A 13120-nucleotide genomic window follows, 5' to 3' on the forward strand; every position below is an offset into this window, starting at 1 on the left:
CATTACACGAGTTTTTAGAAAACTACACATTTTCTGCAGGTCTTCTGAATCTGCCATCTTGTCCCAATTCATAAGAATCACACTTTCCCTTATGAATCTGTTAAGATCCCTTGTGGATCTCTCAGCCCCTGGGCCACCACAAGTGTTTGAAATCTCCATCTCAGAGTCAGTGTGGGGCCCAGCTGCAGGTCATCATGTTTCCAGAGCCCTGTTCTGAGCATGAGATATGAAAACGTATTGATGACTTTGCTATCACGTTTTCATGATTCCACAGTCAAGATCTTTAAAGTGCTAAAATGACTTTTTTTTCCCCCAAAATGTTTTCCTAAGTATATCTCATCTTTGAACTAGCTGGAGAGAAAGAACACATGAAATGAAAAGCAGAACATTAAATAGCTACTGTAACAGGGGAGGGAAGGGTTTACAAACTGAAAAGTAGGGGTAATCTGGGAAATGAAACTCTACAGAGAGAAATAAATTTTAGTTCAAAGATGAACAGAATGAGTTAGGCGAGATAGTGTAGAAATGAATGGGGCCACTCATGAGTGTATATCAATATTAAATCTGAAGGAAAATGGGATGAGAGATTGGATGAAAGGGGGAGGGCAGAAACAGGATCAAAATATTAGACAGTGTTAGAGTGGAGGAGGGACGATAAAACTAGTCATTGAGATACCTTAATCTGCTGCTAAAATGTATTCAATTTCTATTGTTAAAATATACATAATTCCTGGCTTCTGCATTCATCTATGACAATGACCTCAGGAAAGGAAAATCACATTTAAGAAAACTCCATGCTGACTAAGTGTATGGACCAGGGGTTATCTTAAACCCTTTCAAGGGTGAAGCGGCTTTTTTGGCTTTCTCTGTGCCATTCTTTCCGATCCGATCTTTCCTAAAGAGTGGGAAGCAGAGGTTTTTGGTTTTTATTTTTCAAGTAGGTGATCTAGAACTTCAAGACAAAAGACGACGTTGGAAAGTTTTGTTTTGTTTTGTTTCTCTGTATGCAAACACTGGAAAGGGGACGCGTGGGAGAACTTGCAGAGGACTGGAACAGAATGGATTTGGGACGATCTAGGGTGGAGGGAGGAAAAAGGCCGAGATCAAACTTGATGAAAACTAAGGGGGCGGGCGGGGGCGGCGAGACAGAAGAGACGCGGCCAGGCGAGGAAGTGGGAGCGCGCGAGGGTGAGGGACTCGGTCGGCCCCGGCTTGGGGTGGTCGTTCTCACCATTGTCCCCGTGGTTTTCCGCCTGGGAAAACGTTATGAAACATTTCCTTCCTCTGTGTCACCGGGCCCCTCCCTCTTTTTCGATGGAAGAGCTGCTGGGGCTTTTGCTTAGAGACCTAGATAGAGGTGCAAAGGCTCAGCTTTTCTGGGTTTCCGACTGCCTTTCCGCTTCCTCCGGGGAAAGCGGGGAGGGGTCGGGGACCCCTAATTTCCCCACCGCATCCTTTCTAGCCCCAGCGATGCCGCCACTCTCTGGGTGGAAAAGTAGGGTTCCTGGACGTTTGTGTCCAGCTGGCCTCTGCCCCGCAGCTGCTAGTAGGTGGAAGAAGGCCGACTGGGCGAGAGTGGAGTATTTCCCCCAAAGAAGAGAATGCGCACTTCCCTCCCCAGGCTCCGGGGAATGGAACGCGTTCCAGATCACCTCTTCCGGAAGTGTGAACCCGGGTCTCAACCGAGAAGTCTTTAAGGCCCGGGGCGGAGGGGGACGGGATGGGAGTTGCGAGAGGGGAGGGCAGATGACCGGCTTGAAGGTCGATGCCAAACGCGTTTTCAAATCAAGGCCCCTGGAAAGTGTCTCCTGGCCTCCTCACCCAGGCACGCTTTCTAGGGGACGCGCTGGCCCTACCCAGCTTGCCAGAGAACAGTTGGGGCAAAGAGAGAGCACGCTGCAAACGGGCCTGAGGCAGGCCCGGGAGATGGAGAGCTGGAGTGGGGTGTTTTGCTAGAAAGGGGAGCCCTGGCTCATCTCCCGGCTTGAAGAGGAGGAGGCTGGCGGCGGGGGGTGGGGGAAGGGGGGTGGGGACGGGGTGAGCTGAGAGAAGAAGGCGGCGCAGGGACAGCTCCCGGGCGGGGAAACCTCGGAGAAGGGACTCCGCTGTCCATCCCGCAACTGGCATCCTCGCGCTCCCTCCCGCCCGGGAGAGAGACCGTGTCCCGGCTGTCCAGGCAGAAGACGGCGGGTGGAAGGGGCGGTGGGAGAGAGGACCTTCTCCCAGCAGCAGCCCCAGACGTGCAAAGGGCTGGTCACAGGGCCCCTCCTGCGTCTTCCGCCCCCAGATTGACGAGCGCGTGGCGCCGAGCCAACCCCTTCCCCCGCCCGGGTTCGCGCACCGCTCTGTTTAGCCCAGACTGAGTTTAGGGGGCGGGGTCCCGGGGATAGAAAGGCGGCCAAGAGGGAGGAGGGAAAGGGGGTCAGGGAGGGGCGGAGACTCAGTCTAAGATATAAAAAGGCGGTCGGGGCTGCTCTGTCCTTGCACTCGCTGGAAAGCGGCTCAGAGCCTGGGGTCTCTCATTGCCAGGGCGCGCAGAAGGGCCGAGAGGACTGAGCCCTGCGGAGAGCGAGGTGCACCGCGACCGAGGCGGAGACCGAAGGGGGTCTCCGGACGCCGATCCTCGTGTGGCCCGTCGCCCCGGCCCCAGAGGCGTCCCGGGGCGCTGCGCCTCCCCGCAGCAGCCACCCCGCCAACGCCTGCTGCGCGGTGCCTCCAACTCTTCTCCAGAAGAACTTCCCGCGCGCCGACAGAACTACAGCGCCTGCTCTTTAGTGACTCCGGGAGCCCTATCGGCGGCTGGGCTCTGCGCGCCCTTTTGCAAGAATCAGAGTAACTTGTTAACAGTCCCGAGCCAAGCTGGCGAGGCTCCGCGCTCCGGACCCGAACAATAGCCAGTGCGCTCAGCGCTCGGAGGCGCGCGGTTCCTCCCGAATGCAGCGCGCGGTTCCCGCGGGGTTCCGAAAGCGCACGGCAGGAGGCGACATGGGGCACAAGGCGCCGAGGGCTCGGGGCTTGCAGCCTGTTCCCTCACCGCTGCTGCTCCTCGCCGCGGCCGCCGCGCTGCTGGTCGTGCCGGGCGCGCACGGGCGCCCAGCCGAGGAGGACGAGGAGCTGGTGCTGCCGGCCCTGGAGCGCGACCCGGGACTCAGGACCGCGCACCTCCGCCTGGACGCCTTCGGTCGGCAGCTGAGCCTGGAGCTGCACCTGGACCGCGGCTTCCTGGCACCCGGCTTCACGCTCCAGACCGTGGGACGCAGACCCGAGCCGGACGTGCAGCGTTCTGATCCGGTGGGCGACCTGGCGCACTGCTTCTACTCTGGCACGGTCAACGGCGACCCCAGCTCCGCCGCGGCGCTCAGCCTCTGCGACGGCGTGCGCGGCGCCTTCTACCTGCAGGGCGAGGAGTACTTCATCCAACCCGCGCCCGCCGCCGCCACCTTGAGCCTGGCCCCCGCCGCCGCCGCCGCCGCCGCCGCAGCTGGGGAGCAGCAGCAGGCGCGGCCGCAGTTCCATCTCCTGCGGCGGAGGCGGCGGGGCGACGGCGGCGCCAAGTGCGGGGTCTTGGATGACGAGACCCAGCTGGCGGGGGGCGCGGGGCCAGAGGGCGAGGACGCCACTGTGCAGTGGGCGCCGCGGGACCCAGCGCCCCAGCGCCCGGGACACCGAACAGGTATCAGTCCAGAAGAGCGGCTCCCATTTACCTCTCCATTCATCTCCCCCTCCCTTCCTTCTCTGGGCTGCACGACTTGAGGGTAAAGTCCTGTTGGCAGACGGAAGACTGTGTCTGCGGACAGGACCGAGACGTGGTGGTGCTGATTTGTGTTTTAAGATCTGGGTTGGTGAACTCACCATTTGCCCCAGTCACGAATGATCAAGAGAGGACATAAGTTATCAGTGGGTTGTTTTTTGTTTTCTTTTCTTTTCTTTTTTCTGCTAAGGAGAAGCGTTTGGATCTGGAAGGGAGAGCTGGTAACTCAGCCCCTCCACTTGAGTCGACAGTGAGCTTTTGCGATTTCTTTCTGACTTGTTAATTTCTTGCGAACGATTGTCCATGTGTCGTTCGGTCGAGTTATAACTGGCCGCTTAGTTTTGTAACCGCTGCCTGTTCGCGCACCCAGAGACCGCAGGAGGGCGGAGATGGAGGGCGGGGGAGAGAGACCCTCGGAATGCGCAGCCCTCGAGCCTGGACAGCTGCGTTAGGACCTCTGTTCTGCTGGCCGGTGTCTCCTTCCCGGCTTACCAGGCTGACCCCGACCGGCTGGCGGCGGCGGGGCCCCTCGACTGGACCTGCCTGGGAGGTCTCTCCGCGCGGCTCGCCCCGCCTCCGCGCCTCCCGCCAGCCTCCCCGCGTGCGCTCCCTCTCGCAGCCACCCTTATGCTCCGAAACACTGTTGAAAAGTTAGTCACCGCGATCCTTCCTGCCACGCCTTCCTCGGACTCTGTTGTGTGCCTTGCTTCTGCTGTAGGTCTTTTCCTCCTGTCACTTTGGTGCCTTGTCGCTTTCTTCACTTTCTGCCCCGGGCTTGCAGAATGTAATTCTTCTCCCCCTGTCCGTCTGCTCCTGGAAGCAGTTACGTGATCAGAGCCCAGGGTAGGACTTCCCTGGGCAGGGGGCTGGTTCACGGTCAGGAGTCAGAGAACTCTTTTCTAAATAATTAATCGTGCCCCCACCCCCACCCCGGAATCTGCAGCACCAACTTTCTTTCCGTGGGGCGGTAGGAGTCCTGGCCGTAGGCGCCGGGGCAGACTGGGTGGTCCTCGTGCCGGATCTGGCCTGAGCCGAGCACCCCCAGGAACCCCTGGAATGAGAGAACCGAGCCGTGCGGGCTGAGATTCCTTCAGGCCCGGCCCCTTGGCAGAGGCCCCAGCCCTGCCCGGGGCCTTCCACGTGGAGCCTGATGATCTCATTCAGGATCTGAGTCCTGGCCTGTGAAAGAGTGACTCAGGGGCTCTGCCTGCTCCCCTTGCTCCAAGATTTTACTACGACTGGAAAGAGGGGTGTGCATCCTGCCTTTTTCAGATTGCATGATTTCAAAGAGGATTAAAAAAAAATGCTACTTAAAAAAAAGCTGATCCCCTCAGAGGAGCACATGGCCTTTACATTTACAGTAAGGAGAAAACTTTAAAAATAACATTTGCAGTGAACAGAGATGCAAATATTTTTGTTATTGTTTGCCCCCCGGGTGTATTTTTGTATTATTTGCTTTGACTGGTTAGGCTTTCCTTATATACTCTAGGAAGGTAAACTATTCTTGGCGAGACTGTCCCCAAGCAAATGATCTTTCCTTGTGTCTTTACAGGAACTGGAAGCCTAAGAAAGAAGCGATTTGTGTCCAGCCCCCGCTATGTGGAAACGATGCTTGTGGCTGACCAGTCCATGGCCGAGTTCCACGGCAGTGACCTAAAGCACTACCTTCTGACCTTGTTCTCCGTGGCGGCCCGGTTATACAAACACCCCAGCATTCGGAATTCAGTGAGCCTAGTGGTGGTAAAGATCCTGGTCATCTACGAGGAAAAGAAGGGCCCAGAAGTGACTTCCAACGCTGCCCTCACACTGCGGAACTTCTGCAGCTGGCAGAAACAGCACAACCCGCCCAGTGACCGCGATGCAGAGCACTATGACACGGCGATTCTATTCACCAGACAGGTGAGAGGAAGACATCACCAGTCATGACAGGACTCCCTGGGGAGTCAGTTTGTAACAAATGTATATAAGGCATTTTACCAATATTTTCACACTGAAGTATTTTTTCATTGGCTAGCATGATTAATCTTTCCTAATTTTTAAAATATTTATTTTATTATTTATTTGGCTGTCCTGCATCTTACTTGCAGCATGCAAGGTCTTTAGCTACAGCATATGGGATCTAGTTCCCTGACCAGGGATTAAACCTGGGCTTCCTGCATTGGGAACTTAAAGTCTTAACCATGGACCACCAGGGAATTCTTCCATAGCTTTAACATCTCAAGTGTCACAGTCCTAGGTGAATGCATTAGGGGAAAATCTTAAAGTCACACAAAATACTCCTAAAAGGGCTACTCAGCAACAAAGAATGTAGATGCTCCAAAGCACATGTGAGGCTACACCCTACCAAGCAGTTTGATCCCGAAGTTCATCCTGTGTGTGTATTAATAAGGGCAAATCTCTGCTTCTTGTAGGACCTGTGTGGTACCCAGACGTGTGATACTCTTGGCATGGCGGATGTTGGAACTATATGTGATCCCAGCAGAAGCTGCTCGGTCATAGAGGATGATGGCTTACAGGCCGCCTTCACTACTGCTCACGAATTAGGTAAGTCTATTCCAGAGTGTGAGTTAAGCGCAATTCATGAATTCAAGCTGATAAACTAGGTATTACTGTTAAAGGGAGCATCTGCAGATTATATTGCCATTTTAGGTGCCAGAGCTCCCTAAAATCTGCAGAAAATGCTTTTGCACGATTCTCAGCATGGTTATCTTTATTAGAATTCAGAATCAGAGAGTTGAAGCTAGGGACACATTTGGAAATTCACACATTGGTTCACACCCTGTGAAAAGTAGATACTGTCTCTAAAATAGATGGTATCCGGATACATTTCTTCTTTAGAAATATCACTTTGAGACAGATGAATCTCTGTTGGGGAAAAAAAAAATGCTGCAAATGACATGTTTTAATGTGAGTCTTGGATTTCTACTTAGGTCACGTGTTTAACATGCCCCATGATGATGCCAAGCAATGTGCCGGCATTAATGGTCTCAACCGGGATTCCCACATGATGGCATCAATGCTTACCAATCTGGACCACAACCAGCCCTGGTCTCCCTGTAGTGCCTCCTCGATTACAACATTTCTGGATAATGGTCATGGTAAGACACTCCGGCTACTCTTTCTAGATGTTATCCAACCATCCGCGTGTTCATACAGTGCTTGTTAAATGAGCTCTTTTTTTCTTTTCTGTTCTTTTCCCTTTCTCCTTTCAAAATGACTTTCATTGTCAAGAGCATACATTTTTAAACCTGAATTTCCAATAAAAGACAGTGCTTCTGGCCAAGAAGCTCCCGGAGTACATGAACTTGAGTGTTTAGCAGAACGATGATTTCCTGACATTGTTAAAGCAGAAATAACTCATTAAGAATAACATCTTAACAATAATTTAAATCTCTCTGGCACATCTCTCCCAAACCCTTCAGCTTTCAAATCACTTTGCTATGTATTATCTCTTATGATAAATCTTTTCTGAAACTGATCTGTCCCCTGCGTGCCTTTAGTTACTATTTGTTAACATTCATTGGTATTTCTCTTTGCAGGTGAATGTTTGATGGACGAGCCCCAGCTCGTCATACAGCTCCCCTCCGATCTCCCGGGGACCTTGTACGATGCCAGCCGACAGTGCCAGCTCACATTTGGAGAGGAGTCCAGACACTGCCCGGACGCGGCCAGCACCTGCATGATCCTCTGGTGCACGGGCACCTCTGGAGGATTGCCGGTGTGCCAGACCAAACACTTCCCCTGGGCGGACGGCACCAGCTGCGGAGAGGGGAAATGGTGTGTCAATGGCCAGTGCCTGGACCAGACCGACAAGGAGCACTTTGATGTGAGTTATCCACCACAACGCATTCTCCTTTGACATTCAGAAGGGAAAATGACCAAGAGATGCTCAGACATTTGATGCCATAGGAGCAACCTGACCTGTAGCCTCTGACAGGGATACAGGAAAGATTCACATCATTGATTCTGTGTCCCATATCTTTCTCTTCTATTTCCTGAAAGGGTTGTCATAGAGGATTCTAACACTAATGATTTGTGTCTCTGTTTAGACCCCTGTTCACGGAAGCTGGGGACCCTGGGGGCCCTGGGGAGACTGCTCCAGAACGTGTGGTGGTGGAGTTCAGTATACGATGAGGGAGTGTGACAACCCCGTGCCGAAGAACGGAGGAAAATACTGTGAGGGCAAGCGCGTGCGCTACAGGTCCTGCAACATCGAGGACTGCCCGGAGAATAACGGTGAGCAGAGAGAAGGCGAAAAGCACGCTCCGCAAACGGGCACTTGAAGATTGGAAAGGGATAACGTCATCATCTCCTTCTCTTTCCAGGAAAAACCTTTAGAATGGAACAGTGTGAGGCACACAATGAATTCTCCAAAGCTTCCTTTGGCAGCGGGCCTGCAGTGGAGTGGATACCCAAGTACGCGGGAGTCTCGCCCAAGGACAGGTGCAAGCTTATCTGTCAAGCCAAAGGCACTGGCTACTTCTTCGTTTTGCAGCCCAAGGTAGTCACTTTTCTTTGGACTGTTGGTCTAAGAACCCAAGCCCTGGCTTGCTACCTTTTCATGCATCCTTTGTTGTTTTATATTTTTATATTGACATGTTTATGTATAATATTTAATTATTATAAATATATTATACTTAATGTATTAAGTATATATTAAGTCAAAATTATATATATTAAATTTATATATCAGCACATTCAATTTCAAGTTAGGACAACTTTGCTTCTGGATACATTGGTAACTGCCTGCTTTGAGTCTTGTGCTGTTTGGGGTTATGGATGAAGCTTGAATCCAATGCTTAATGATTCCTGCAATGGCTTATTATTACTCTTATATGTGAAGAAAAGCCCTTTATGCATGGATAGGTAAATCATATATTAACACGAAAACCACCCCTTGGTTTTGGAAAATAGTTTAAGATAGTCAAAAGTACTTGTTACTGGGTGAATAGCAGCAGCGTGTGCAAATAGACTTTTACTGAAAGCCTGAGCACTGAGAACTCTTGTGTTTAAGAACATACATTGAACTAGTAGAAGCATAGCTTTGCTGTTTTGTTGAGGGGATAAATCTGGCTCTGAGATAGGAAATGGAATTGAATTTGGTTGAGATAATCATGAGTCATGATCACTGTAGGCTAGGAAAATAGTCCCCAGTTGCAGATTCAACATATGAGTGATTTATCAGCAGCAGCCCTTGCCGGGTAGTATTCTAGACACTGAGGATACAGCAGTAAACAAATTGACTAAAAGCTCTGCTTTCGTTGACCTTAGCTATAAGTAAGATAGGACACAGATAATATAAAAATTTATAATATTTCAGATGTCTATGGAAAAAAAAGAGAAGCCAGAGAAGGATAGTGTGCAGAGTACTATTTTAATTTTGATAGAAATGTAATGTTAATGAGGAAGATTTTCAGACTTATCCTAGCATCATCTCTTGGCCTTGTTAATTAACATGTGACAGCAGGTACCTGTTCTTCCTTTTTCAGGTGGTGGATGGCACCCCATGTAGCCCAGATTCCACCTCTGTCTGTGTGCAAGGACAGTGCGTAAAAGCTGGCTGTGATCACATCATAGACTCCAAAAATAAGTTCGATAAATGTGGCATCTGTGGAGGAAATGGATCTACATGCAAGAAAGTATCAGGATCAGTTACCACTGCAAAGTAAGTGTTAAACTGCTTTACTCCTGAAGGTTCTTATCATTTCCATGTAACTAACTTCTTACAGGTCTGGTTAAAAATTACTTTCTTACCTGATTCCCTGGTGTCTCAAGCTAAGTAACATAATGAGCCAGTGACTGAGAGATTTTTCTCTCTATTTTTCTTGCTTGCAGACCTGGCTATCACGATATCGTCACAATTCCAACTGGAGCCACAAACATTGAAGTGAAGCAACGGAATCATAGAGGATCCAGGAATAACGGGAGCTTCCTGGCCATCAAAGCTGCCGATGGCACGTATATCCTGAATGGCGACTTCACTCTGTCCACTTTGGAGCAAGACATCACACACAAAGGTAGTGTCCTGAGGTACAGCGGCTCCTCGGCGGCGCTGGAAAGAATTCGAAGCTTCAGCCCTCTCAAGGAGCCCTTAACCATCCAAGTCCTGACGGTGGGCAATGCCTTCCGACCCAAAATTAAATACACCTATTTTGTGAAGAAGAAGAAGGAATCTTTCAACGCCATCCCTACTTTCTCGGAGTGGGTCATCGAAGAGTGGGGCGAGTGTTCCAAGTCGTGTGGGCTGGGTGTGCAGAGAAGGCTCGTGGAGTGCCGGGACATCAACGGACAGCCCGCTTCAGAGTGTGCCAAGGAAGTGAAGCCGGCCAGCACCAGACCTTGTGCGGACCTGCCTTGCCCCCGCTGGCAGCTGGGGGACTGGTCGCCGTGTTCCAAGACTTGCGGGAAGGGTTACAAAAAGAGAACCTTGCAGTGTCTGTCCCATGATGGAGGGGTGTTGTCTCATGAGAGCTGTGATCCTTTAAAGAAACCTAAACACTACATAGACTTCTGCACAGTGGCGGAGTGCAGTTAAGTACGAGTGGTGTTGAGGGACAGGGGGCAGTGGGGAAGGGCTGATGCACTGAAATCAAGAAGACTGGAGGAGTCCAGGACGCCTTGCCCTGGTGATCAACCAGGGGTGGCGATGAGTTGAGAGGTAGATAGAGGTAGGTCGGAAAGAAGTTAGATCATCAGAATTTCCTGCCAGTTACAAATCTGATAGGGTAGTTTATGAGGACTATTCATATCTGACCAATGAGGTAGCACAAGAAAGCCCCAGGGCATTATCATTTCTTTGGTGAGGTTCCGGACAAGTTCTTATGAAAATAGAAGTAATGGTCAAAAGTAAGTTTAAGAAATATGAACAATCCCTGCTTCCTGATGCTGATGAAATACTGTGTATCAGGGAGGTTGAGAAATGAAATGCAGGAGGAAGGTGAGATTTTTGCTTTAAGACATGGCTTACTTTACCTCACTATCAATGGAGGGAGAAAGGAATGCACATGGGATCTTTGACCATCACTTTACCCGCTGCTATGGTTTCAGAGAATGTTTATGCCGTCTTAGAGTTAAGAATTCAGGACTGCCCAGCACGAGAAATGCTTCGCAATGTCCATGACTCCCATGACTCCCATCTTTCCTCTCTTGTGTCGTTATTATGTCTTTCTTTGTGAATTCCTTTTGACGAAGAAACAATTGCATGTATTTGTAAACACACCATAAATTCTACAAGGGGAAAAAATAAAAAACAGCAGTGATGTATCAGATGCTGGTAAAAGCTAGAGGAGGCCTGATGACCTGGGGACCTCCTGTATTTCTTTCCTCCTAATGTAAGCCAACTTAAGGAATGTGGATGTGGGGAAAAAAAAAAAAAAAACAGTTTGTGTCTGAAGAGAGTCGGTAAGACACCAAAAAAAAAAAAAAAAGAATGTAATGCCAGAACGAGAATGGGGTGTATACAACAGGGTCCCCAGTGCTGGGGACCTTGAGATCAGATGTCTCGTGGTGGGGAGGCTACTGAGGGGTAGCGGCTGGTCCACCCCCAGCAGCTGGTCCAACAGTCATATCCTGGTGAATGTCTGTTCAGCTCTTCTACTATGAAAGAAAATAACTTTTTTTTTCCATATGTATATAGTAAAATACATTACTATAAATTCTATGTACTTTATAAGTATTGGTTTGTGTGTTCCTTCTAAGAAGGACTATAGTTTGTAATAAATGCCTATAATGACGTATTTATTTTTATACATTTCTTTCTAATGATAAAACTTTTAAGTTATATCGCGTTTGTAAAAGGTCATATAAAAATAGAGTATTTATACGATATATGTTACTAGAAATAATAAAAGGACACTTTTTGAACGTGTGTCTTGTTTTAATGAAAATTAACTCCTGCGAAGGAAATCTGAGACATAGGTAGTGAATTTGAAGACAGAATATTTTCTTAAGTGTCTTGGAAGTAAGATTTTTTCTAATGAAATGTATTTTTTGTATCTTTGGTGTAATGTGATTGCTACAGAGAAAGATATCTATTATATCTTTGGTGATAGGTTTGTTACTAGAGTAATAATATACACCAGTGCTGGCCAGCTTTTTCTGTTGCGAGCCATATGGTAAATAGATTTTGTAGGTCGTACCATCTCTGTCACAACTACTCAGCCGTGCAGTTGTAACATGTAAGTGACAGTGCACAAGTGAATGGGCATGGTGGTGTATTAATAAAGCTTTATTTCTGAAACAGTGGGCCAAATTTGTTCTGTGAGCATTATGTGTAACATATTAAATGAAAACAGATCAGGTTCAGGATGCATTTGAATTTGTATCTTTTCCTCAATGACATCATGTATTGAGTTGCCCCAAAAGTTCATTCATTCTGTAAACTGTTACAGAAAAACATGAACAAACTTTTGAGCCAACCCAGTATGTAAAATTATGTGCAGTTGTTTAAGTCAGTGGGCTTTCCTGATGGCTCAGCAGTAAAGAATCAGCCTGCAATGTGGGAGACGCAGGTTCAATCCCTGGGTAAGGAAGATCCCCTGGAGGAGGGCATGGCAATCCACTCCAGCATCCTTGTCTGGAGAATCCCATGGACAGAGGAGCCTGGTGGGCTAAAGTCCATAGGGTCGCAAAGAGTCAGACATGACTGAAACAACACGCACACGTACATTTAAGCTAATGTATAGAAAACGATGCTTCATAATTACATTTAGGAGAGGCATGCTCAGTGAGCCAAGCTCCCCACATGTTTCATTTGCTCTTTAGGAGTACACTGGATGTTCTGAAGAAACCATGAAACACCCAAGCCACTCTCTCTCGGTACCTTTTGTAAGTCACTATATTTTAAATACTAAATGGTACATGGGTGACTTTAAAAGTTCAGGTCGCTTCCAAAGTAACTACATTTTGCTCAGGAAATAGCATATTTACTAGAAGACTCGGATTATGTGGTTAACCACAGACATTTCCAACTTTACATTTTCATCCTCTTTTTCACCCTCCTTTCTCAAGTACTTCTATATAACCTGCTAATTGCAGATTCCTGTGATGATTCTAGCTTGCCTTCAGAATAACTCAAGGTATTCTTCCCCTGAGCAGTTGAATTTAAGATTTTCAGGAGCCAGGTGCATGGGGCAGAGGAGGGAAGAGGTGTGCTAATCTCTGGTTAAGGTTTTTCCTACCTACTGCCCACCAGGCTGAAAGAGGAAAATCAAACCTCACACTGTGAGCACTGGTCCCATACAACTCAGTTAAAGATAGAATTTGGCCATGCAATTTGATGACCTAACATGCTTTTAGCACCAACAACCTCTACCACATTATTTGCCTCCATTCAGTTCATTTCATTTGCTCAGTCGTGACCCACTCTTT

The 13120-nt window shown here is 48.9% G+C and overlaps 1 protein-coding gene across 1 annotated transcript; it reads left to right on the plus strand.

The window, feature by feature from the left end:
• Positions 1-2476: 2476 nt before the first annotated feature.
• Positions 2477-11990, plus strand: ADAMTS1 (ADAM metallopeptidase with thrombospondin type 1 motif 1). The gene is made up of 9 exons (XM_019959872.2): positions 2477-3673; positions 5304-5650; positions 6163-6295; positions 6682-6849; positions 7291-7577; positions 7801-7987; positions 8077-8252; positions 9241-9416; positions 9587-11990. Exons 1-9 carry the CDS (start codon positions 2935-2937, stop codon positions 10284-10286), a joined length of 2913 nt encoding a protein of 970 aa, XP_019815431.2. The 5' UTR covers positions 2477-2934; the 3' UTR covers positions 10287-11990.
• Positions 11991-13120: the final 1130 nt, after the last annotated feature.

The sequence above is a fragment of the Bos indicus genome, chromosome 1 (assembly GCF_029378745.1).
Source record: "Bos indicus isolate NIAB-ARS_2022 breed Sahiwal x Tharparkar chromosome 1, NIAB-ARS_B.indTharparkar_mat_pri_1.0, whole genome shotgun sequence".
Lineage (NCBI taxonomy): Eukaryota > Metazoa > Chordata > Mammalia > Artiodactyla > Bovidae > Bos > Bos indicus.